Here is a 24,742-nt window from a genome sequence, read left to right on the forward strand (position 1 = left end):
ATTCATTTTAAATAGACTATACTTTTCAAATACGCAATATTACATTTTTAACAATAATCGATGTATTTTCAAAACATGCACAAGCATATCCACTGGACCCACTGACCAATAATGCAATAACTGTTTTAGACTATAGAATATATTTATAACTAATAAATATCGATATATGACATCATAAAATACTCCAATTAATCACTTGTGACAATGGTGCTGAATTTAAAACATCCCTTATGAAAGATTTTTGTAAAATAATATCAAAATCCACTATACCACACCAGGCAACTAATAGTAATAGCCCTGTGGAACGTTTACATTCGACCCTTATTAATTCCATTCGAGTCTTCAAGTTAAAACACCGAAAGGCGACAACAACACAACTCATGCTTTATGGAATCGTTATGGAATACAATTGTTCTGTACACAGCGTAACAAAAGAAAAAACCTTTGACATAATAAACGGACGTTTAAATGCTTTACATCCCTTTGACTTGACAGACGAAATTATTATCAAATAATATGTTAATAATCGAAAAGAAAGATTAAAAAATTATTCATGAACAAATTTATAATCAGTCAGTCAATACAAAAATCAAATTAAATGAAAAGCAAAACAACAATCACAAAATACCACCAGAATTAAACCCTGGAAAGAAAATATATATAGCTGAAAAAGTAGGCTTAAGAACCAAAGACAAACCCCGTAAAAGAATTGACTATGTAAAACAAGATATAGGTAACAAAGTAATAACACAAAAAGAGAAATTCATTCATAAAGCTTTAATTCACAAGCCTAAAACCTTCCCTAAAAATTACTTTCTAAATACTTACTAATTAAATCCTATTGAAAACCCATTACTCCCATTTCTTCTGACCTCTTTTTGAGATTGAATTTATAATTATTTGGTTCAAAACATCGGTTGACAAGATCCCATAATATCACAGCAATCCCCACTTTTAAAATAAAAGTAAATACAGAATTCATCCTTCTGTTGGAGCCTTTTAATATTTTCTTAAATTTTCTTGTAAAAAATAATAAAAATCGATAAAACCAGAAGTGAGGATATGTCGGACAAATTTTGTAATTATAGCAAAAAGGGTTTTAGAGACTGTACATTGTGAAAACTGTAATGCAGCTCACCACTAGAGTGAGATTTTCTCTCAAGAAGAGAATATGTCAGCAGACATAAAATGAACCGAGGAGAAAAAAGAGGAGTTAAAGAAAAAAGTTGAAATATTGGAAAACAAGATGAATCTACAAGAGGAAAAAGTAAAGAATTTTATCATAAATGGAGTAGAAAATCAAACTGAATTAAGAACTGAAAAAATCGTTGAGAAGATTTTTAAATTGGTACAGCTGAACATACCATCCAATACCATTCAGGAATGCTATCGACTGAGTAAGCAAGACACTGCTCCTATATTAGAATCAATCTTCAAAAATCAGCGTTTTAAAAAAAAAATAGAGAACTTAAGGGAATTAATTCCAGGACAAGTAATCTTCAGGGAACAGGAAAAATATTTTTCAATGAGGACTTGACATCCCAGGCCCAACTATTATATAAAAAAAAACCAGGGAAATCAAAAGAAGTAAGAATCTTTATTCTGTATATAGTTTTAATGAAAAAATTTATATAAGAAAAACTAGTACAAGCCAACCAGTCCGGATAAGATCAGAAACTGATTCACAAATCTCCAAAGACTGATAACAGCCAAAATAGTATTTAATATTCACAAATATATATCCAAATCCACCATGTTGCCAAATAACGAAGCAAAGGTTCTGGAACAAATTGCAGCAGATACACAAGAACAGTTGAGTGAATTAGTAGATTTTAATCAACTACCTCAAAAAATAAAAAACAAATTATTAAATGTTCTTCATCTTAACATAAGTATTAAACAAAATTTTGATCAAAATTTTACGCTCATTGATAATTTTCGTCTTTACTATTGTGATATGATATTTATGAAAACCTTTAATTTAGCAAACATAGATTATTATAATATTCCTGACTACTAAATATTTTATAATAAGGGCAATTACAACAGAAATGATGGGGTGTTGGTCTATATAAAATCTAATAACCACTATAAAATTACAGCTTCTGGAGCAACAATCAGGTATGTTTTTTCCATCAACAATGCATTCTTTGGTCTAAATGCCATATACAAATCCCCTCTTATTCCTGTCTCTCAATCGCTTGATGATTTAGATACTTTTTGTGCAAATAATCTAAACCAAAAGTAGGAAATTATCGCTGCTGATATCAATGTTAATTTATACAACTCACAAGAGCGAGATAAAGTAAATGTAAATAGCTATATCTCATTGCTAAATTCATATGGGTTGCAGCAATTCATTGGCATTCCAACAAGAGAAACAGATTTAACAAAAACATGTATTGACCATTTTTTTAGTAAAACAAACTATAATAAAAATTACAATAATACAGAATGTCTCACGACGAATAGATGCGATCGATATCTCGAAAATTGAAATATATATATAGATATATAGATATATAGGGAAATATATATTTAAATAGAACATATTTAAATTAACGAAGTGGACACCTACTTCCGGTATAACCGGAAACGTTATACCGGATATGGATTGGCATGTTGCCAAATTTTCAAAATGTTTGAAAAACTAGTTTTCAAGATATCAATCGCGTCTATTCGTCATGCGACACCCTGTTATATCAATAAAATCATTTGTATTGGACACCCAAATAACTGATCACAAACTAGTGGAACCAAAAACAGAAAAAAAAAATGTTAACAAAATACATCACATAGTAGATTATAAAAAATTACTTAATAAGACAAAAAACACTGACTGGTCAGATATATTACAATCAAATAAGGTGGAAATGTCAGAGGTTTATCACCCAGTTTAACAAGCACTTAAATTCATTTGAAATTCAGAGGTGAAGTCCCAAAAAAGTCCACAAAATAAAAGAATGGATTTCAACAGAATTAATTATTCCAATACGAAAAAGGAATTTAAAAAAAAAACAATACCCAAGAATTACAAACAGAATACAAACAATATAGAAATTATGTAAATGATTTAATTAAGAAATTTAAATTTGACTACTATAAAACTCAAGTTTTAAAAAATAGGAATAATATTTAAAAAAATTATCAGATAATAAATGATGTTAATAACAAAAAAGCTCGCCTACTCCTAAAATTAATAACAAGAACAATGAAGCTTTTGAAAAGGACAAAGATATGGCTGATTTCTGCAATAATTATTTTATAAATATAGGTATACACACGAAATTTCAAATTTCCCAAATAATTCAGTCTTCAAATTCTTCCATGTATTTGACCGCAGTAAACCAAAACAAGATTATTAAACACATAGGTACTTTAAAAAATAACTCATCACCAGGTTTAGACCAAATTTCTATTACTATAATCAAATTAACAAATAAATTCATTTTAACTCCTTTAAGCCATTTTATAAATTTGATTTTCACAAGTGGCCATATACTAGTTTACTTTAAACAATCTGTGCTAACTCCAAAAAATATAAAAAAGGTTTAACTAATAAAATTAAGAATTATTGCCCAATAAGCCTTATAAATAATTTGCAAAAATTTTAGAAAAATGTATTAAAGACCTCTTAACAACATTTCTGAACTCACTTGGCATATTCTCGGTAAATCAGTATGGATTTACAGAGGGCCTGAATACATCACATGCAGTATATAAATTAACTTCAGAAGTAACAAAAAATTTAAATACTGGTAAAAAAAGTATTGCACTTTTCATTGATCTGGCGAAGGCCTATCGTATCAAAGATACCGCATATAAATCTTCAAATTTTAAATCATTATGGTATTAGAGGTATAGCACTTAAGCTTGAAAAATTTTGAAAAGAGAGAGTGCAGGTCCTTAAAATAGATAATACCTATAGTGATCCCATTATATGTATCCATCGGAGTTCCTCAAGGAACAATACCGGGACCTATATTGTTTAAGATATACCTAAATTCTCTTCTAAAAATACCGTTGTCAGGTCAAATTGCTGATGATACTGCTTGAATCTTTAATGGCAAAACATGGCAGGAGGCTAGAGAGGCTTTGTGTGATGGATTTAAGCATGTAAAAAACTGGTTGTGTACTCAAAAATTAACTTTGAATATGGACAAAACTAATTAGATAGCCTTTTCTTTGACCAATTCAAATAGACGACTTTTTAATCAAATTTTATTGGATGATATTAATAATGAAGAGATCTTTGAAAAAAAGAAAACTAAATATTTAGGAGTCATAATTGATCAACACCTCAAATGGACAGAACACATTAATCATCTTGCAGGAAGAATTTGATCCAAAAAGTTTACATACTAAGAGAAATTTTAAGCACTAAACTTTGTATTCTCATTTATAAGTCCTTAGTTGAAGCTGTAATAACATACTACATCATAGCATGGGGCGGTACCTACAAAAGTACATTGCAGCATTTGAATGTAGTACAAAATTATGTTTTAAAGGTCATTTATAAAAAAATAAAATGCATCATACTGAACTTTTACATAATGAAAATATAATCAATGTAGAACGTCTGTATATTCAGCATAATCTAAATGTATCATCGCACGTGAATTGTGTGCTCAGAGTTTAACAAGCTGTCTCTTAGGACTGAGTGGACTGTTTTATGAAGTCGAATAAATTGCTGTTAATACATGCGGGTAAACAGTTTCTTGACCACTCTCCCTGTAGGTGTATAAACTGTTATTTTAATTAAACCTAATTATAAAATTGACTGCAAACACAGTTCTACAGTAGCGAATTTTTTTACCTGTGTTGGAACTATATTCCCGTTAATTGTGCAAAATGGAAGATCTAACAAATAAGCAGCTATTAGCTTTACTAACCCAAAATATGCAGTCTATGAAAGCTGAAATAATACAAAAACTTGGCACCAAACTAAACGAAAATATGCAAGCTGTTAAAAAACTCGAGAAGGAGAATAAAGCACTCAGAGAAAGAGTTCAGCAATTAAAATATCAGATTCGTTCCGGTTCAGAAACCTTGTCCCGTTTGGCATTAAGGAAACTATTCATGAAGTTCTTAATGCCATATTATCGGAATTTGCACAGACTATGCTACATATTAATATTATATCCCATGACATTGATGAGGCCTTTCAGATTGGAAGATCTGAAAATAGTAATAGAGTAAGACCAATATTAATTAAGTTTGTAACGAACTCTGCCGCTCGTTCCATGTTAAAAGCGGTGTATAAACTAAAAAACACTGAGTATGCGATCTCAGAAGACCTACCTAAAGAACCACTTAATTTAAAGAAAAAGCTCCTATTTTATAAGAAATCTGCCAAAAACCAAGCGTGCTCCGTTAAGTTGAAAAAGGACTGTCTAATAATTGATAATAAAACATGGCGCCTGGAAGATCTGCAAAAGCTTGTGCCACAAAATCATGAACCATCTGAATCAAGCCCTGACCTACCACCACTTGAAACTGCACTGCCTAATGCCCCACCAGTTGCCAGTAAGACAATCTTGGTAGTCAACCCATTGAAACAACGTTCATCGAAGGGAAAAACGTCAGTTCCTGAAACGAAAACTACAAACACTATAACTTATAGATACAACTTTCGTTCAAAAAACTAAAACAATCCAACATGTTCGAGAATAACAGTCCATCACGTTATAAAAATGTGCGCGACTTAAATTCCAAAATCGATACATTATTTTCTTCAATAAGCGATTGCGAGTACGATATTGTCGCATTAACAGAAACATGGCCACGTGGGGAGGTCGACAGTTCTGAATTATTTCCAGCGGAATACGAGGTACGCCGAAAAGATCAGGAAAAGTACAGGTCATTTTATCGCGTGGAGGCGGTTTCCTTCTGCCTATCAAAAACCCAATAGTGTGCTCAACAATAGACACTAGTCATATCTCTAACAGTTTTTCTTATATAGATTTTATTCTGTGTATATCTTTACTTTATTATAAACCACTGTTTGAGCTTGTATTATATATACCTCCAAAATAACCGATGAGAAGTTTGAAAGATTTTTTGATATGCTATTACAATTAGACATAACTGGCAACTTTTTAATAATTGGCGATTTCAATGTGCCCAATTATGTAAGTAATCAAGGCCAGCGGGATAGAAAGAGCACCTATGTTAATTAATTTTTTCTAATTTTTTGAGTTAAAGTAATATGTTAAATTAGTATAATAGGCTGCTAGATTTAGTGTATTGTAGTGTTGAATGTAGAGTCAGCCAAGATGAATTACCAATTCTCGGTTATTGAGATTTAGTTATACAAATATATATTCTTTTTTAGGGTTAATAATTTGTGCTTGGTTATTTTTATATAAGTTTGGGATTATTAATATAAATTATTGAAATATAGTTTATACTGTCATGTTGCGGAGAATATATTGGTTTATGTATGTTTTTACTATATCTTAAAAATTATTAAAACATTATTGTAACCTTTAGCTCTGTTAATGGTTTATACTGTTGGGCTGTTCTGCTAAAAAAAAATAAATAAATGTATATTCATTTCTTCATACCTCTGATATATCTAAAAGAATTACTAGTCACTCACAATTCACCAGAAATAATGCTCTTAATTGCGTTACTCTTCCATTAAACATGAGAAGCATAAATTTAAAGTTTATAGACTGCTTGGGACCCAAATTGTACAATTTGTTGCCAACGGAAATTAAAAAAATAAAAAACAAAAAATTTAATCAAATGGCCAAAGAATATATCTTTATAAATATAAAAAAGTTCCAATCAAGCATATTAAATTGATTTAAGAAAATGGTTTTATGGTAAATATTTTCATTTTGTAAACAATATCTATTTATTTACTTATTATTATTGTTTTATAGTATGGTTATTCCCTAGATCAACTTATGTGATTACAGATTTATGTGATTTTAATGTTTGTATAGACCCTGCTTAGTCCCTTCTCATGCATCTTAATATGCCCTTTTATTTATTGTTGAGATTTTAACTTTTGACCTTGCCAGTAGCACGATAGCTGGTTATATGTTGTGACGAAAACCCTCATTGTATATCCCTGAGGATGGACATCTTATATGTCCGAAACATGTAGGATAGATGATTTTCAAATAAATTTAGTGGAGGATGACAGAAACAATTTTAGTTACCTTTTGACTTATTAACTCCACTGCAAGTATGGACTACTTCTTCAATATTAGGAAAAGCATTAAAATGGCTTTTTGGTAGTTTAGGTGCAGACAATGGAGAAAAATATGAACAAGCAATAAATGCACTTAAGCTTTCTCAAAACTCTTATAAGAAGGAGGTTAACATGAAAATATCATTAACAAAAGACTTAATTAGAATAGCACTATCACAATCAATTGAAAATAAATTGTCAAAGTTTTATAACGTTTTTAGACAACCTAGAAAATGCAATAATGTTTCCAAAGCTCAATATGCTTCATAGTGCAGTAATTTTAGCTAGTCAATTGGAACAGATAATTACTATTTTAATTACTCTTTATGGTGAAGAAAAAGTTATAAAGTTTATAGATTTAAATTATTATCAAATTGCAGGATTACAAGTAAAGTTCTGGAAAGACAAAATTATATTTGCCATACATTTTCCTTTATTTATAAGAGAAAATTTTAATATCTACCACTTGTTCACCATTCCCATAAAGATTCCAATCATTTTTCTTAAACTACCATACCTTATACTTAAGCCATACTCGCGCCAATATCAACAAGAAGGCTTGGACAGCCTCGGTTGGTCGAAGAAACGTAAGAAACGTATTGGTCAATACGTTTGCCAGAACAATTTAGTACCACTAAAAGCGACTTGCTCAACAGCTTCAGAGCTGTTCAGCCATTCTGCAATTTCTGGATCAGTCCAGAAAGCTGAGAACTCACCCTGTAAGCTCCTCAAAGTCAATGTGTCTACTCCTATTGTACAAGCCATTACCAATGAATTTGTATTGGTAATCCCAACTACCTCAAAAATAGAAATTCAGATGCTCTGTGATTCAAAAAGAATCTTCCTTGCAACTAGACCCAGTCTGGTGTTAATACCATATAAATGTGGAGTCGAAATCCTAGGATCCCAATTTTGTAATGAAGAAACAATCCTGGACTATGTACCCTTCCAAGTACCAGAAATATCCTTTGCTAACATTGAATTCCAGTTACCTATTGAAACGATCCAGCTCGACTCTATCGATCCGATCTTAATAAAAGCACTTCGAGACCAGGCAAGAATTATCAAGTAAATTAAAAAAGTCATCCATTTTCTCTCTAAGATGCTGGTATAATATCAAAAGCAGGAACGAAAAACTCTCAAAATCTACAGCATCTATATAATTTAAATAACGGTTACATATGTTTCACCCGGTTGAGGCATCATCAGACCTTAAAAAATTATTAATTTAAAATAAAATTACAATAAAAAATAAGGTTTTCCCTTACCAAAAATAGGACGATACACAGACATACACGTAAACAAACTCTAACTGTATACAAACAAAAAATTCCAAATAGGTACAAAGATTAAAAATTTTATAATTAATACAGATTGTGACATCTACAATAAAACACATTAATTTACTAGAGTGAAGTTAAGTTAGTTGCAAATTTTTATATTCTGTTAGAAGAACTTTAAGTTAAGAGTAAGGTTAAGAATTATCAAGACCCCTCCAGAAGACAATGACCAAATCCATCCAGCTACATGGAGTTTTGCCACAACCCTTGGAGTCTTGTATTATTATCTCCAAATTAGATATTCAGAATCAAATGAGTAAGGTCTCATTTAATAGAGGATTTTTTAATATATATTGACAGTAGATACTAGGGAGCGCTGTCTTACAACTTGATACATTACGCGTTTTTTTTTAAGTTTTAAAGCATAAATTTTGGTGAAAATCACAACTTGATATTCTTAGGCAAACCAAAGATATTGGTAAAAATTGTGAGAAATGAGAAAAATAAGCCCTTAGCTAACTTATTTTTAAAACATCATATTAATACTGTCTTGATTATGACTATTCCAATAAAATATAAAAAGGAAACAGTTAATTTACTTTTATATCAATAATTATCCAGAACGCCAAGTGGATTAGTAGGTAATAAGTAATATGCAGGACAAAGATGTGAGGAACGAAAAACGACACCTTGGTGATGCCTCAAGCAATGGTGTACAGTCAAGAGGCATTCTTAGTGAGATACTGGATACTAAAAACTTGTAAAAACTTGCACAACAATGTATATTCAAGAGAGCCAAAAATCTTGCAAAGTAGAGGAACGTATGTTGATTTTATCAGTATAAACAACCTACTGGAACAGCGCAAATTTTAATTTTGATCATGCTAATATGAATGAAAAGTATAATGAAATTATTAGTATCATAAATATAATAAATACAATAGATGATATAGCTCTGTTACGTTAGTTAAAATTTATCCTAGATATAAAGTTTGATTGATGTTGTGGAAGCTGATACTAGAAATAGGGATGTAAGTTATAAATTAGGCATATAAAAAAAATAAAACTTCTAAAAACTTCAATAATTACAAAGAAAAAAGAAATTTTGCAGTAAAAATATTAAGGGATGAAAAGAGGCTATGTTAAGTATTAAGTACTATGAAGATAAAATATATGGAAATAGAGGAAGTCCAAAAGAGATGTGGAAAACTTTGCAAAAATTTATACCAAAAAATAAGTAAGTGATGAATTTACAGAAACTGGAAATTAATAACAAAATTATTGATATGGAAAATAATTTACCCAACAAATTGAATCACTACTTTATAGACAGTATAAATGAAATTCTATTAAATGTAGACAGAACAAATTTTCCAGAGGACATAGTAAACCAGGATTGTAATTTGGACTGTAGATTTTTCATTTTAGTTTAATTAGTTATACAGAACTTCAATAAATTTTGTTTAGCATGGTGAATAAAACAAGTCCTGATGAAATTAATAACAACCTACTTAAGAATACTTTTGAGAATATTAAACAACCACTTCTTAATTTAATAAATTGTTCCCTTGAAACTGGTGAAATCCCTGAACTACTAAAATTATCAACAGTTATTCGGATACCAAAAGTAAATAAATCTAGTTTAGTTAATGACCTAAAAATAATGGAAAAAGTGATGTATACACAGCTTATTAACTATTTTAATGATAATCACATAATCAGTGACTTTCAATGTGGCTTTACAGAAAAGATTAACTGCAAAACTGCTATTCAGGAGATGTTGGTTGATTGGAATAAAAATATAGACTATAATCTAGCTACTGGTGCCATTTTTCTGGATTTAAGAAGAGCATTTGAAACCATCAATAGAAAGAGATTAATAACAAAATTAAAAAGTATGGGTTTAGAGGGGGTTGTTTTGGAGTTGTTTAATATGTATTTAAAAGATAGAAAACAGGTATTAAAAATTAATGATGTTTTATCAGAACTGTTAATAAATAAATATGGTGTTCCACCAGGTAGTGTATTAGGACCATTGCTATTTGTATTAGGTATATATTAGTGATTTAATAAATTATGTTAAAGAATGCAGGACATATCTTTTTGCAGATGATGCTTATCTTATTTTACTACATTAAGCACACATGAGCTTAAACTTAAATTTAATAATATTTTAAAATAGGTTTATGACTGGTGTAATTTAAATGATTTAAAGGTTAACATCTCCCAAAATACATGATCATAACATGCAATCGAGAAGTAATTTTTGTATACCTAGAGTTTCTCAAGAATGTGCTCAAAAATTATTACTTTTTGATGGTCTAAATGAATACAATATGTTGCCAGCAGAAATCAAAACAATTGAAAGTATAAAGTTTTTTAAAAGGGCTTGTAAAAATTATTTAATCATAAATTTAATATAATAAGTCACTTATTTCTAAAAAAATTGCATGTTAGTTTGTCTGGTTTGTGTTAGTATAATACAGGGTGTCATTGAAATGGTGTAAAAAAATTCGGGGGGTGATAGTACTCCTAAAAATTTTAAAAAAAGTTCCTATAACTATAGGGTGGAAAATGCATATTAAGGGAGTTAGGGGCACTGAAAGGGTAAATTTAAAAAACGGTTTTTTGAAATCGTAGGCTTAAAAAACGAGATAAAATTTCGAAAAAAAATCCTCTGCCATAAATTTTGACCCAAAATCAAATGGTGATACTGAAAAATAATTTGGAAAATCGGAAAGGGTAGTTTTTGCAGGGGTAGGGGGTAATTCGTGAATAACTTTTTTTAGGTTATTTTCTTTGCAACGTGGGTTCATTTTTTAAAAACTACATACTTTTTCCTACAAAAAAGGTACTCTTGTTGCACATCGCCCAGAACGATGGTTTTCGAGAAAATTGAAGGCAAAAAGTTTGCTCTGATGGGCTGCTAACTGGTTAAACAACATAAACTTATGAATAAGGAATTTTGGTAATTGGTTTATTTCGTTTTTTAAAGCAATAAGATGTTTTAGAAATCATAAAATTTAGATTTTTCAATTAATTATTTAATAACTACGTGTTTACTTTTGAAACCCCATAACTTTCATAGGTTTATGTTGTTTAACCAGTTAGCAACCCATCAGAGCAAACTTTTTGCCTAAAAAAAGTTATTCACGAATTAACCCCCTACCCTTGCAAAAACTACCCTTTCCGATTTTCCAAATTATTTTTCAGTATCACCATTTGATTTTGGGTCAAAATTTATGGCAGAGGATTTTTTTTCGAAATTTTATCTCGTTTTTTAAGCCTACAATTTCAAAAAACCGTTTTTTAAATTTACCCTTTCAGTGCCCCTAACTCCCTTAATATGCATTTTCCGCCCTATAGTTATAGGAACTTTTTTTAAAATTTTTAGGAGTACTATCACCCCCCGAATTTTTTTACACCATTTCAATGACACCCTGTATACATATGTTTGCGGTCTAACTAACTTTGTTGTATAACTTGTATTAGTGTTTGACTAAATAAACTATATATAAATCAATTTCTTGAATGTGAATTTTCTATTGTTCAATGTTTATGCTAATAATAAAAATCTTTAACTAATTACATACTTTATTTCAAGGCATTAATTGTTTATATTAAATATTTAAACCACAATAAAAAAGGTATAATCACTGTGCATTTGAAATTTCAAAATTAGGGGCTGGTTTATCAACTCAGCCCTGGGTGTTTTTTTATATTATTTTATTTATTTAATCTGTAGAAACAAAAAAAAATCAATATAAAACTTAATATCCACTGACAGTCCCATAGTATATTTGATATTTTTGTTCAAAAGTAAATAGGACCAAAGGAATATTGTTATCCATACCTTCCATTTATTTTTGTTAAAAAATGGTTCATATAATTTCTTTTTTTAATATGATAGATTTTGGTAAGCTTCCTAAAAATATTAAGAGATCTAATAATCTTTTGGTCTTAAATCATTCTCATCACATATCTAAGCAGAAACAAAATAAATGAAAAAATGACTTTATAGAAAGAAAATCATTTTGCATTAGTAGGCTTAAGTAATATGAAGAAAAATTAATCCTAAGAAAAAAGTGCCTATGGTGTATCATAAAAATTCTAGTAAAAAGTATTTAAAAAGCTTATAAGTTTAAAATCCCTCTTACATACCTTTAATTGTTTGTCATATTCAACCCTCCAAGCATCTGGACCCCTGTGTTCAATTTTACTAAAGGCATGAGCGCACACCGTGTGAAGGTTGGTTTCAGATCCAAAAACGGCCCATATTCCACACATATTTTTTTATAAATCACTAAAAATATGAAGAATAACATAAAGAAAATAGGCTAAAAATTGTTTTTATCTAATATATAATACGAATAACCTATTTAACGATCTAACACACTTCTAAATTTAATTTAACTAGGTTTTACTTACCTATTTTGCAGGATTAATAGAGTAGAGATGAGTCGATCGCCCCTACGTCACCACTTTTATGGGATAAACCGGGTAATTTACTAGTGTTTTGCCTTGGCTGATGTAATACCGTATTGTACTAAAATCACCTCACGCGGCATGAGAGGTTAGAAATGCGATGTTGCCGCCACGTATCAATAAAAAGAATCTTAAAATTTCAATATTATCAAATCTCTCATAAAAATATCACTTATTCGGCAAAAAGTCAATGCCAGTTGTAGAGTGTAATAAATGTATTTTTGGTAATGGACTGTTTAAGTGAAGACTCATGAAATATAATTTGTACATTTTGCTACATTCTTTATATAGGGTAGTTGAGGGAGTAATGGACACTAAGGAGAGATTTTTTAAATTTAATTTCTTTCTATGGAGATATGAATTTAGATATCAGCTGCGTTAATACAGCAGGTGATACAGTTATTAGTATACTAACTGGAGGATACAGTATTATTAGTAACTTTTATTAAGGATTTCAATTAAAAAATAAAAATTAAAGTAATGACAAATGCTGGGGTAATAGGCATAATTGACTAAGTAATGGACATTATTTGGAGGCAGTAATGGACACTTAGAAAAAATTTAAATTTTTATTGCATTTTTGATTATAAAATATAAGGCATTACATTTTATTCAAAATTAGCCATTTCCGGCATACTGTAATGCCCTCTACTATTTTTTTGCACCGGGTTGCTGATTCTTGCTTTTATATCATCTTTGAAATAGTATAGCTATCTTCCTTCACTGGCCATTTCCACGAACCTACTCTTCTCTAACCATAGATCTTACATTAGCTTGTTCATGGTTCTTTTTTAAGATCACTTCTAAAATAAAATGTTAACCAACTCGCAAATAAGGTAAGTAAAGTCGAAATTATACCCATTTGTAATGACGTCATTTTTGTTTATCTTTGTTTAGCATATTCCAAATAGCGGCGACAACAAACTTTTGAAAAAAATTGGTGTCTGATGATTATTCTGTCAGAAACATAGAAAAATAGAACGCAACTTTAAAAAAAAATAACTATTTTAATTAGAATTTAAGATTTAAAAATAAATGAACAAAAGCAAACAAAATATAAAAGTCACCGGGATCGCCTTAAACTTTCAATAGTCAAAGCCAATCTGTCTTTCCCTTCAATGCCCGCGTGTATTTCCTTTTCCCAAATTATGCTGAGATCGATATTCCCTTTCATAATATACCGTTGACCTGGACCACGATGACGACGGTACCAAGCCAGGCTATATGCACGTGATCCGAGACGTGATCCTTATTCGGCATATTTCTTACAATTCATCTTTTATATACTAGGTTATGTGAAATATCCGTCACTGTCAATCAAAAATATTGGTTTGTCAAGTTGTTCTTGAAAGTTATTTCGAAAAGTGTTAGATATTGCCTAAAAAAAGATATAATAGGTATAATGAACAATCGCAGCTGATGATTTTAAATATATTGGCTTTTTTTCAACTGGAAAAGGAACAAGTCCGAAACGGAATTGCACTTCAAATTGAGAATGTGATAGAGCGAGCCGCAGATGCAACAAAATTGAGCACAACAACGATCGCAAATGTAAAGAAGAATGGGATAAAATCAGATCAGGATTACGCAGCCCGTATATCTTCCAAGCAAAAGACAGCAAAAATCAAAATTACAACATATTTGAAACATAGAATTCGGGACACAGTTTATTCTATGTACGCCAGAAAAGAATATGTAATATTGGCAACAATAAGAGAAAAGTTCAGGGAAGAAATTGAATATTTTGAGTTTTCCATTGACTCTTTAAGAAGATGGATCAATAGTATAGGCTTCAAGTGGAAAAAATCAAATAACAGAAAATATTTGATGGACTTGCCAAATATTGTTCATAAAAGAATCAATTTTTTAAGGGAGTATATCAAAAATAGAAATGTAGGTCCGGAAGGTTTTACTCCAGTTTTCATTGACGAGACGTGGATTTTTAGCAAGGGATCATTTCGTAGTAGCTGGAAGATGACACCAAGCACACGGATTCAAGGAAAAACAGTGAAGGTCAAAATTATCTAGTTATCTTTTTAGATTTTTTTTTCAATAAAAACTATTGCTCTTGTAAGGTCCCTCTAACTTCATAATTTCATCTGTTTCATAGTTTCATAGAATTTCTCTCTAAGACAATATGAGGGAATTTAACTCCATACCCTACTCGTATGTGCATGGAACATTACTTATTAATTATATTAAATTTATGTTCTGGAAGAATGATTTCTAAAAGAAGATAATTGAATTATCTTTTATTTTTAAGGTCATTGTTATATCGTGGTCCACGCCGGAACCAAAGATGGCTTCATCAAGGGTGCAAATTTAATATTCAAGAGTGGATTAAAGACGGGAGATTATCATGACAATATGAACGGGAAAAACTTCGAAAACTAGTTTAAAACTCAGCTCGTTCCAAATCTTCCCCCAAACTCATTTATAATCATGGACAATGCAAGTTACCATTCTGGTTTATTAGAAGAAATCCCGAAAAAATCTTTTTCCCGGACAAAGCAGAGACTGACCGAGTGGTTGAAGAAAAAGAATATTGGCTTTCCAGAAAAGGCCATGAATGATAAAATATGGAGTATTGCACGCAGAAACTGCCCTAGTGAAAAAAAATACTTCCTTGATGAATATGTTAAAGCTTTAGGACACAAAATTTTGCGACTGCCACCATATCATTGCCAGTTTAATGCAATTAAAATGGTATGGTCGGAATGTAAACGAAAATATGATCAATATATTTCCAATTTTAAGGGGTCGCCTTCAGAAGCTCTGACTACATGGGAAAGGGTAATAAACGAAATTTCTATAGATCATTGGCAAAAATATGTTTTTCATACAGAAAAGCTAATTGAAAAGGCTTGGGAGGCTGTCTGAATTACTTACCGTCGATAATTTACAAATTTTTAAAGAGTGCAAAAAATACTTCCCAAGTTCGTGTTACACTATGGGGGGTCGAGTGTATGTGTTAAATGAGGGTGCTAAGTTGGTTATTACATCAATGGATAAACTAAATGACGTAATCGGTAAGCTGCCCTCCAATACACAAACTGACAGACAGGTTAGTGACTCCGAATAATAATTATTATTTAGCTAAAGAATCAAAATTGCTGCCTAGATTTACGTATAAATGAATGGGTTCCTTCCTTTTGTATTGGCTAAGAAAAAACTTGAAGACTTATTTGGAAGGGAAGCAAAGTTAAGTAGCCCTTCATTTCTACACAGCATATCTGGCGTATGTACACAGTATATAAGCCTACATATGCATATATATGTATATATTTTTTTTTTAATAAAATCTATTAAAGTAAGTTTTTAGAAATTTAAGAAATCTAGAAATTTAGAAAATTAAGTGTAAGTAATATGTACATATATTTAGTGTATGATTTGTGGCTGGCTTTGGGAAGTGGGTATTACGTATTGTGTATCTAACATGTATTTTTTTATTATTATTTTTTTAATAAGACTGTACCTATATCTTATGATTTTGCGCTAATGCCACATATTCCCTTTCTGTGGGTAAATTTATTTTTTTTTTATATTAAACTATATTTTGAGATAATACTATAATGAGCTTTTTATTCAGCTTTCTTCATCATTTTTTTTTTAATTAGTGGATCAACTTCTTTAAGGGCATATTAGTATAAATGCATGATATACATCATTTTATAACTGTGATAAAAAAATCACCTTTAAATTTTGATTGTAGGTTTTTAGTTTGTATTTTAATGTTAAGTATAAATAATAAAAGGCATCTATTTTGGTCCAGTATAGGGGCTCCGGCTGGTGGTTATTGGGAGAATTATATTTTAAATGATAATGGATGACATGGGGTCGTGCGCTAGTTCTGGTCAAAATCTATTTAAAATTTCACATTTGAATGTACGCTCTCTTAATACAGGATTCGATGAATTCTCACACTATGTACATCAACATCAGTTTGAGATATTAGGAATAACTGAGACTTGGCTGACACCTTCACATGACGAAACTTCATTTAAACTTAATGGCTACAAATTTGTTCGAAAGGATAGAGTTGGCCGGGGTGAAGGAGTAGGTGTTTACCTAAAAAGTCATTTAAAATATGAAATACTTCAATTTCAAGTTAATTCAGAATCTTGTGAGTATTTAAGCATAAAAATTAACATAGGTAAGAAATCTGTTATTTTCACCACAATATACAAACCACCAACTGCAAACATTAATAACTTTTTAGACAGCTTTGAGGACATTTTAAGTCTTACCGTACCCTTTTGTGACTATCCAATTTTTGTCGGAGACTATAACATTAATTTTCTAAACCAAACTACACCAAAAAATGATTTTGTCAAATTGCTTCAAAATTATGATTTGGAGCAATATGTTAAAAACCCTACTCGGTTTAGTCACACTGGAGATAACTCGAGTTTATTAGATCTAATTATAACAAGTAAAACATTCATCCCTGAAAGTTGTGAGGTGGTACCTATTTCAGAAAGTGTATCTGATCACTGTTTAACTTTTGCATGCTTTAATTTGATTTCAAACAAGCCATTTCAAAAATTTGTTTCTTTTAGAAATTATAACGATATTACAGTGAGTGACTTTGAGAGGGACGCTCGAGCACTAAATTGGGATATTATTTATTATATAACTAATATTAATAATAAATTAAATATTTTTAATTCGTTTATCATGTTTTTGCTTAACAAGCATGCTCCCTTGAAACAAAAAAGAATCCAGGAGAGGCCATATACACCATGGATTACGAATAACATTAAGTCGCTAATGAAATTAAGAGATAAGGCCCACAAGAAATATCTACAGCATGGAACCGACGCCAAACTGCAATACTATAGGGAACTTCGAAATACGACTAAACATGCCATAGCCCGTGAGAAAATAGCTTACTTTCAATCTCTTTCTACAAAGTCTGGGAGGGATTTTTGGAAATCTGCTGAAAAGTTAAATCTGACCAAAACTAGAAATACCAATGACATTTTTCAGCTATTTCCAGATCCATCTGCAATAAATAATTATTTTGTAAATTCTAATTCAAGTACATATACTACCTCAGATGAAAAGGTTAATTTTTATAAACAAAATAGGCATCAATCATTTACCGAGGAGTTAAGGTTTGGTCTGATAGACGAAGAAGCATTAATCCAAATTTTAAATTCTATTAGCACTAATGCCACAGGCGAAGACGAGATATCAATAAGAGATATTAAATTATGCTTTCCTTATTGTAAATATGCTTTAATAAATATTATTAATACTTGTATTCTAGAAAATAGTTATCCGGACTTATGGAAAAAGTCTATTATTTTACCATTACCAAAAGTTTCAAATCCAGGAGACTTTAAAGGTCTTCGACCCATAAGTATTTTGCCGGCTATATCAAAAATTTTGGAGAAGCACATTTATCAACAGATTGTTTCATTTGTCGAATCTAAAAAAATAATTCCGCCTAGCCAATCTGGATTTAGAAAAAATTTTAGCACTAGTACCTGCCTAATTAACTTGGTGAATGATGTAAGGCTTGATCAGGATCGGAAAGAAATCACGTGCCTCTGCCTATTAGACTTCAGTAAGGCCTTTGACACACTGTGTCACCGGATGTTGTTGGCTAAGCTTCACCATTTTGGTTTTTCTCAGGAAGCTGTAAAATTCTTTGAATCTTATCTAGTCGGGCGTGTTCAGAGTACACTTCTTTATAATGGGCCCAACAAAATTAAATCTGATTACATACCGGTGACAACGGGCGTCCCACAGGGGTCGATATTAGGGCCATTATTGTTTTCATTATACGTTGCAGATATGAACAAAGAGGTTATAAATTCCAAAATGCAACAGTTTGCTGATGATTCCCAACTGTACATTTCATTTAATCAAGATCTATTGCAGCATTTTCAGAAAAATCTTAATGATGACCTAAAAAAAATTCGAAGTTTTGCAAATAATCATAATCTTAAGCTAAATGCTGCAAAATCATGTGTAATATTGTTGGGAGAGAACAAAGCCAGAATAGCAAATATTAATCAACATTTAAATATTATGATAGATAATGAAAGGTTGCCTGTTGTCACAGAAGTCAAGAATTTAGGTGTTTACCTTGACACAAGATTAACTTTCGAAACGCATATAAAAAAGAAACTTTGCATTGCCTATTTAAGATTGAAGAAAATATATCAAGTAAACAGATTTTTGCCCTCAACAACAAAATACTATTTATGTAACTCTCTTGTTTTATCTTTGTTGGATTATGGTGACATCTTTTATCACAGCTCTTTGACTAACAGAATTTCTAAATCTATTCAGAAGTTGCAAAATGCGTGTTTGCGATTTTCATATAATATTTTGTATAGAGATCATATTACTCCACACTTAAATAAACACTCAATATTATCTATGGCTAATCGACGTACGCTACATTTAACCAATTTTATTTATAGAGTTTTAAAATCCAAGCAACCGCCATATTTATATCAACTTTTTATATCTAGAGATCACTATCACCAAACTCGCTATACTGGCAATTTTCTTGTACCGCAACACCGTTCTGCAAATTTCCAAAAATCCTTTGCTTTTGTTGCACCTCAAATATGGAACAATATTCCAATTGAAAAAAAAAATTTAGCAATATCTACATTTTCAAAACACATTAAAAATAAACTTTTGCAAGAGCAACGTACAATTTAATGAAAATGTGAGAAAATGTTGAAATTATCTGACTATTTGTGGCTAGATCTGTGCGTTCTCTGTCAGTCCAATTTATAAATAATAATGAATTATTAGTGCTATTCTCCTAGTGACCTATGGGGGGTTCTTGTGCTTGACCGGATACCAAAATTATTGTCATAAACTGAAAATTATTAACTTTATTGTTAAGTATAAATAGTGATTTTTTTTTCTTTAGGTTTTAGTTTTTTATAGGTTTTAGTTTTTGGGGCGCTCTACACATTTCTGAAAATTCCAGACTTGTGAATCGGTTTATTAATCGCAGGGTAGTCCTTTATTTATCATCAACCGAGATTATTGTTATATTTAAAAATGAAGTGTAATTTATTTTGGGATAAATAAAAAGCTTTTGAATTTGAATTTTGAATACAAGTGTGTGATGCCTATGACATTCTGCCACTTGTGATTACGACTGACGAAGACGACGATGACGAAGACAATATCTCTGATTTTAGTTCTGACTAACAATACTGACGAGATTGATTAAGCTTTTTTTGTTCTAGCAAATTTTATTTTATGATCGTCATTTAAGTATTCAATCATATCGTTGCAATTTCATTAACTTGGTAATGCAATATGGCGTGTTTTTTTTGAGTTTGTATGTTTTATTTTTTGGAATGGTATTTTCATTTTAATGTGTTAACATATTCCTCCAAGCAGCATTTTTTTCATGAACAAGTAAATTAAATTGTCACTATTAAAATTTTTCCCAGTGAGTTAAAATAATTTTATACCATTATTCACAATTTTTGTAAGCTCGGTTTTGTTACGTCTACTGCTCGTGCCGAATTCTACTTTTCAAATATGTTGTAGATTTGGTTTTTGCGGTCTTTTGCTTGGAAAATATATGAGCAGCGTAATCCTGATCTGATTTTATCCCATTCTTCTTTATATTTGCGATCGTTGTTGTGCTCAATTTTGTTGCATCTGCGGCTCGCTCTATCACATTCTCAATTTGAAGTGCAATTCCGTTTCGGACTTGTTTATGTCCCATTATTTATGATTAATTATAATAATATTTGTTAATTGTTAAGTTTGTTAATAATACAATAAATACTACAAGATTTTTTTAAATTTTTTGGGAATGAAAGTATATACACGAATATAAAAATATAATAATATGCTGCTAAAATAAATCATTTGTTAATTTCTGAAGGCAATGGTAAAGTTTCTAACCTAATATTGATTGGCAAAAATATCTACGCCATACGTTTTTCCTCACCTGGATGACGTAACTACAAATGGGTATAATGACTTTATTGTCTTTAGTACATTTACATGGGATGCACTATGGTAAAATAAATGGATTGGGAAATAAAATGTCTGTGTGTAAGTATAAGTAAAATTCTTGTACACTATAAAAAGGATTTTTCAATAAAAACCTTTCGATGAGGCATTTGAATTCTTTTCAATTTTTTTCCCTTTCAGAACTAGGTAGCTTATTAAGCAACTTAACACCAATAAAGTCAGGTCTACTCTGACACTTTCCCAAATGGCAAAACATAGGAACACAGCTAGCCTTGTTTCTGGTGTTATGTGTATGTATGTCCTGATGAGTAACTATATTTCCGTTTGTCTTGATGTAAAGAAAGGTTTTCTAAAATATATAGACAAGGGTGTGTCAATATTCCTAACCGAGGGAAAGAGTTTCAGCAGTCCGCTCTATAGCCCATACTACACAGAATCCTAATGGCCCTTCTCTGAAGACCAAAACATACCCACACAGATTACGCAAGAGAAAAATACTGCTGCTAAGCCTCTTACAAACACTCTCTACATGCACTTCCCATTTTCAATACTCAATACTCAATACTCAAATATTTATTTCCATAGACTCATACAAATAAGTATCGGATAATGTCAAAAAATAAAATTATAAAACCTAAACATACAACCTTTAAAAGGCCCTAAGAAAAAAACAATAAAAAATCTACAATTAACTAAAAACTAAGAATATAAGAAAACTACAGCTTTTAACAAACAAACAAATACGAATTATGGGAGTAAGGATGAGACGCTGCAATTTAAATATTCTGTTACCATATAAAAGGAATTTTTTAATAAAATTCCTTTCAATGAAGCTTTGAAATTATTAACCTTCTCAATTTTTTTTATTTCAATGGGAAAATTATGGTATAATTTAATTGGTAAAACTACTGGGCTGTTTGAAACTTTGTTTAATTTATGTTTGGGTTAATCCAAATTTAACTTAACCCTGAGTTCATAGTGGGTACCTCTAGACCAAGAATAATCAGACAGGTTACGCTTTATATGCATGACCGAGTTAAAAATAAATAGACAAGAAAATGGCATAATTTTCAAGTCTGGAAAGAGTGTTCTAAAAGATCTCCTTCCCACTTTATCAAAGATCATTAAACGATTGGTTAAAAAAAGGCTCTTATCGTTTCTGTTTAAGTATAAAATTCTTACTCCTCACCAATTTGGATTCTTGAGTAACAAGTGCACAAATGATGCTATGTTTTCTCTCTTTAATAGTGTTTACACCAGTAAAAATAATAATCATTCAACAGCAACAATTTTTTGTGATTTTTCCAAGGCTTTTGATTGTGTAAACCATAACATTTTAATTGACAAATTGAATCACTATGGGTTCAGAGGAACGCCCCTTGAGTGGTTTAAATCGTATCTCAGTTACAGAAATCAGCTTTTAAAGGTTGATACGACGAAGTCTTCTTGCAAACCAATAGAATGTGGGGTACCTCAAGGTTCACTCCTGGGCCCTATTTTGTTTCTGATTTTTGTAAATGACATGGCCAATCTTAACATCAGTGGCAAAATCTGTCTTTTTGCTGACGATACTAGCTTTACATGGAGCAATCCGGATGCTAGGGCACTACATGCTACTATTTCTAATGACTTAATTACCATTAAATCGTGGTGCGATTCTAATCTTCTGTGCCTAAATGTCTCAAAAACTAAAGTCTTATCATATAAAACTACTATGCAACCCTTTGTACTTAACAACACCAGTTTGGACGTTGTTGAATCTGTGAAGTTCTTGGGACTTAATGTTGACTACTCCCTAAAATGGGACTTGCATATTGATGCCTTATATAAAAAATTAAGTTCAGCATGTTTTGCCTTAAGATCAGTTTCCAGGGAATTAAGTTTTCAAACATCAAGAACAGTTTATTATGCTCTTTTTGAGTCACATCTACGTTACGCCCTTCCATTCTGGGGCACATGCGGTGTGACTCAATTTGAGCGCATCTTTAATACGGACTTAATAGCAGAGCTCACTGTCAAGAAATCTTTAATAAATACAAGATACTTACTCTTCCCTCTTTATTAATATTGGAATCTATTTGCTTAGTACGCAAACATAAGTCAGAAATGCCAAGTAGGCCGTCTCACAATTATTCACTTCGCAACGCAGTGCATGATCTTTATCTGCAAACCCCTCGGTCCGAGTTAGTAAAAAGTTCTATTCTATACAGAGCCAAAAAGATGCATAATCATTTGCCTTTGGAAATTAAATTAATTACTTCTTTTCCTCGATTTCATAATGCTTCGAAGGCATACTTTCTGGAAAAAGCCTTGTACGCAGTGGAGGATTTTTTTCTAGGATAACTTTTTGGGTATCACACACACACTGGCTCTTTTTATGTCTTAAAATAGAGAATATATTAGTTTTTTTTTTCTTTAGTAAATGAATTGCACTTTCATTTTGTATTTAATTAATTTACTGTTATTGACTATTGTGTTTATTTTTATTGACATTTTATACATCATGATGTATATTGACCAGGTACATTGTTTTTGTACAGTTTTGCATGTATTTATTTTGTTTGTATATTTAATTTTTATTTCTATTTTGTATGTTTTGTTTTGTTTTTATATGTTTTTTGTTATTAGCTTTGTCTACAAAATTTTGTAATCTTTTGACAATAAAGCATATGATTGATTGATTGATTGAGAAAATGTATAAGGCTTAAATAAAATAGTTCTAATTATTTTTTGGGCTGTAAGAACCTCACCACTTCTAGAACAGTTACCCCAACACATTATGCCATATGACAAACATGACTGGACATAACCATAGTATGAAAGAAGTATCAAGCCAATATCGATTTTATTACGTAACTGCCAGATAGGTATAAATTGATAATTTCTTTAAAACCATATCTACATGATAAGACCAACTAAGATGTTCATCGATTAATATTCCTTGACAACCTTATTTTGTTCTATGGTTTTGTTATGCATTTTACCAAGCAAGCTTTTATTTAAATCGGTAAGACTAAAAAATATTAATTCAGTTTTTAACTCATTAAGGACTAGGCTGTTCCTGCTACTGATACTTATCATTCGGTCAACTTCCCCGGTTGAACCTCTAGATAGTTCTTCTAAGTCACCACTCGACGTTGATATAACAACATTATCTGTAAACGCAGCTATATGGTTGCCAGGAAATTCGTCTAAGATGCTATCAAAAAGATGCTGCGGGACACCACTAACAACTGGTAGGGACTCGCGCAACTGAATCATTTCCATTCATTAATATCGTTTTTTGATAACTACCGGTCCGGTAGGATTTAATTCATTTATGGGCAAGACCACGCATACCACAGTCATTAAATCTATCCAACATTAGGTTAATATTTATTACATGAAACGCCCTTTTTAAATAAAAAAATAGGCTTACACATTTATTATTTAATTTCAAATTAGACAAAACATATGAATATAGGGACAAAATTGCATCTTGTGTAGAGCGACCCGTCCTGAAACCAAATTGGTATTTACTAAAAAAATTTCCTTTGAGTAGAAAAGACTCCAAACGTTTAGAGAAACACTTTTCAAAAACTTGAACTTGTTTTTCTCGAAAACACCGATAAGAATGAAATTCCTCGATAATTGGATATCAGATGCTTATCACCTCCTTTATGGATAGGGACAACAAGAGAGTTCTTCAGAGCCGATGGAAATGACCCCTCCTGAAATTACAGATTAACAAGATATGTAATCAATCCTACCAGTTGTTAGTGGGGTCCCGCAGCATCTTTTTTGATAGCATCTTGGACGAATT

The 24,742-nt window shown here is 30.9% G+C and overlaps 1 protein-coding gene across 1 annotated transcript in view; it reads right to left on the reverse strand.

Annotated features, from left to right (window-relative positions):
* Positions 1–13,074, reverse strand: part of LOC126743719 (asparagine synthetase [glutamine-hydrolyzing]) — a 47,247-nt gene extending 34,173 nt beyond the window's left edge. Inside the window, exons 1-2 of the mRNA XM_050450933.1 lie at positions 12,913–13,074; positions 12,646–12,787 (exon numbers count right to left, since the gene is read on the reverse strand). Coding sequence (XP_050306890.1) covers positions 12,646–12,771 — 126 coding nt within the window. The 5' untranslated portion in view covers positions 12,772–12,787; positions 12,913–13,074. The remainder of the gene's footprint in view (positions 1–12,645; positions 12,788–12,912) is intronic.
* Between the last annotated feature and the right edge of the window lie 11,668 nt (positions 13,075–24,742).

Source organism: Anthonomus grandis, chromosome 13 (genome assembly GCF_022605725.1).
Source record: "Anthonomus grandis grandis chromosome 13, icAntGran1.3, whole genome shotgun sequence".
In the NCBI taxonomy this organism is placed as follows: domain Eukaryota; kingdom Metazoa; phylum Arthropoda; class Insecta; order Coleoptera; family Curculionidae; genus Anthonomus; species Anthonomus grandis.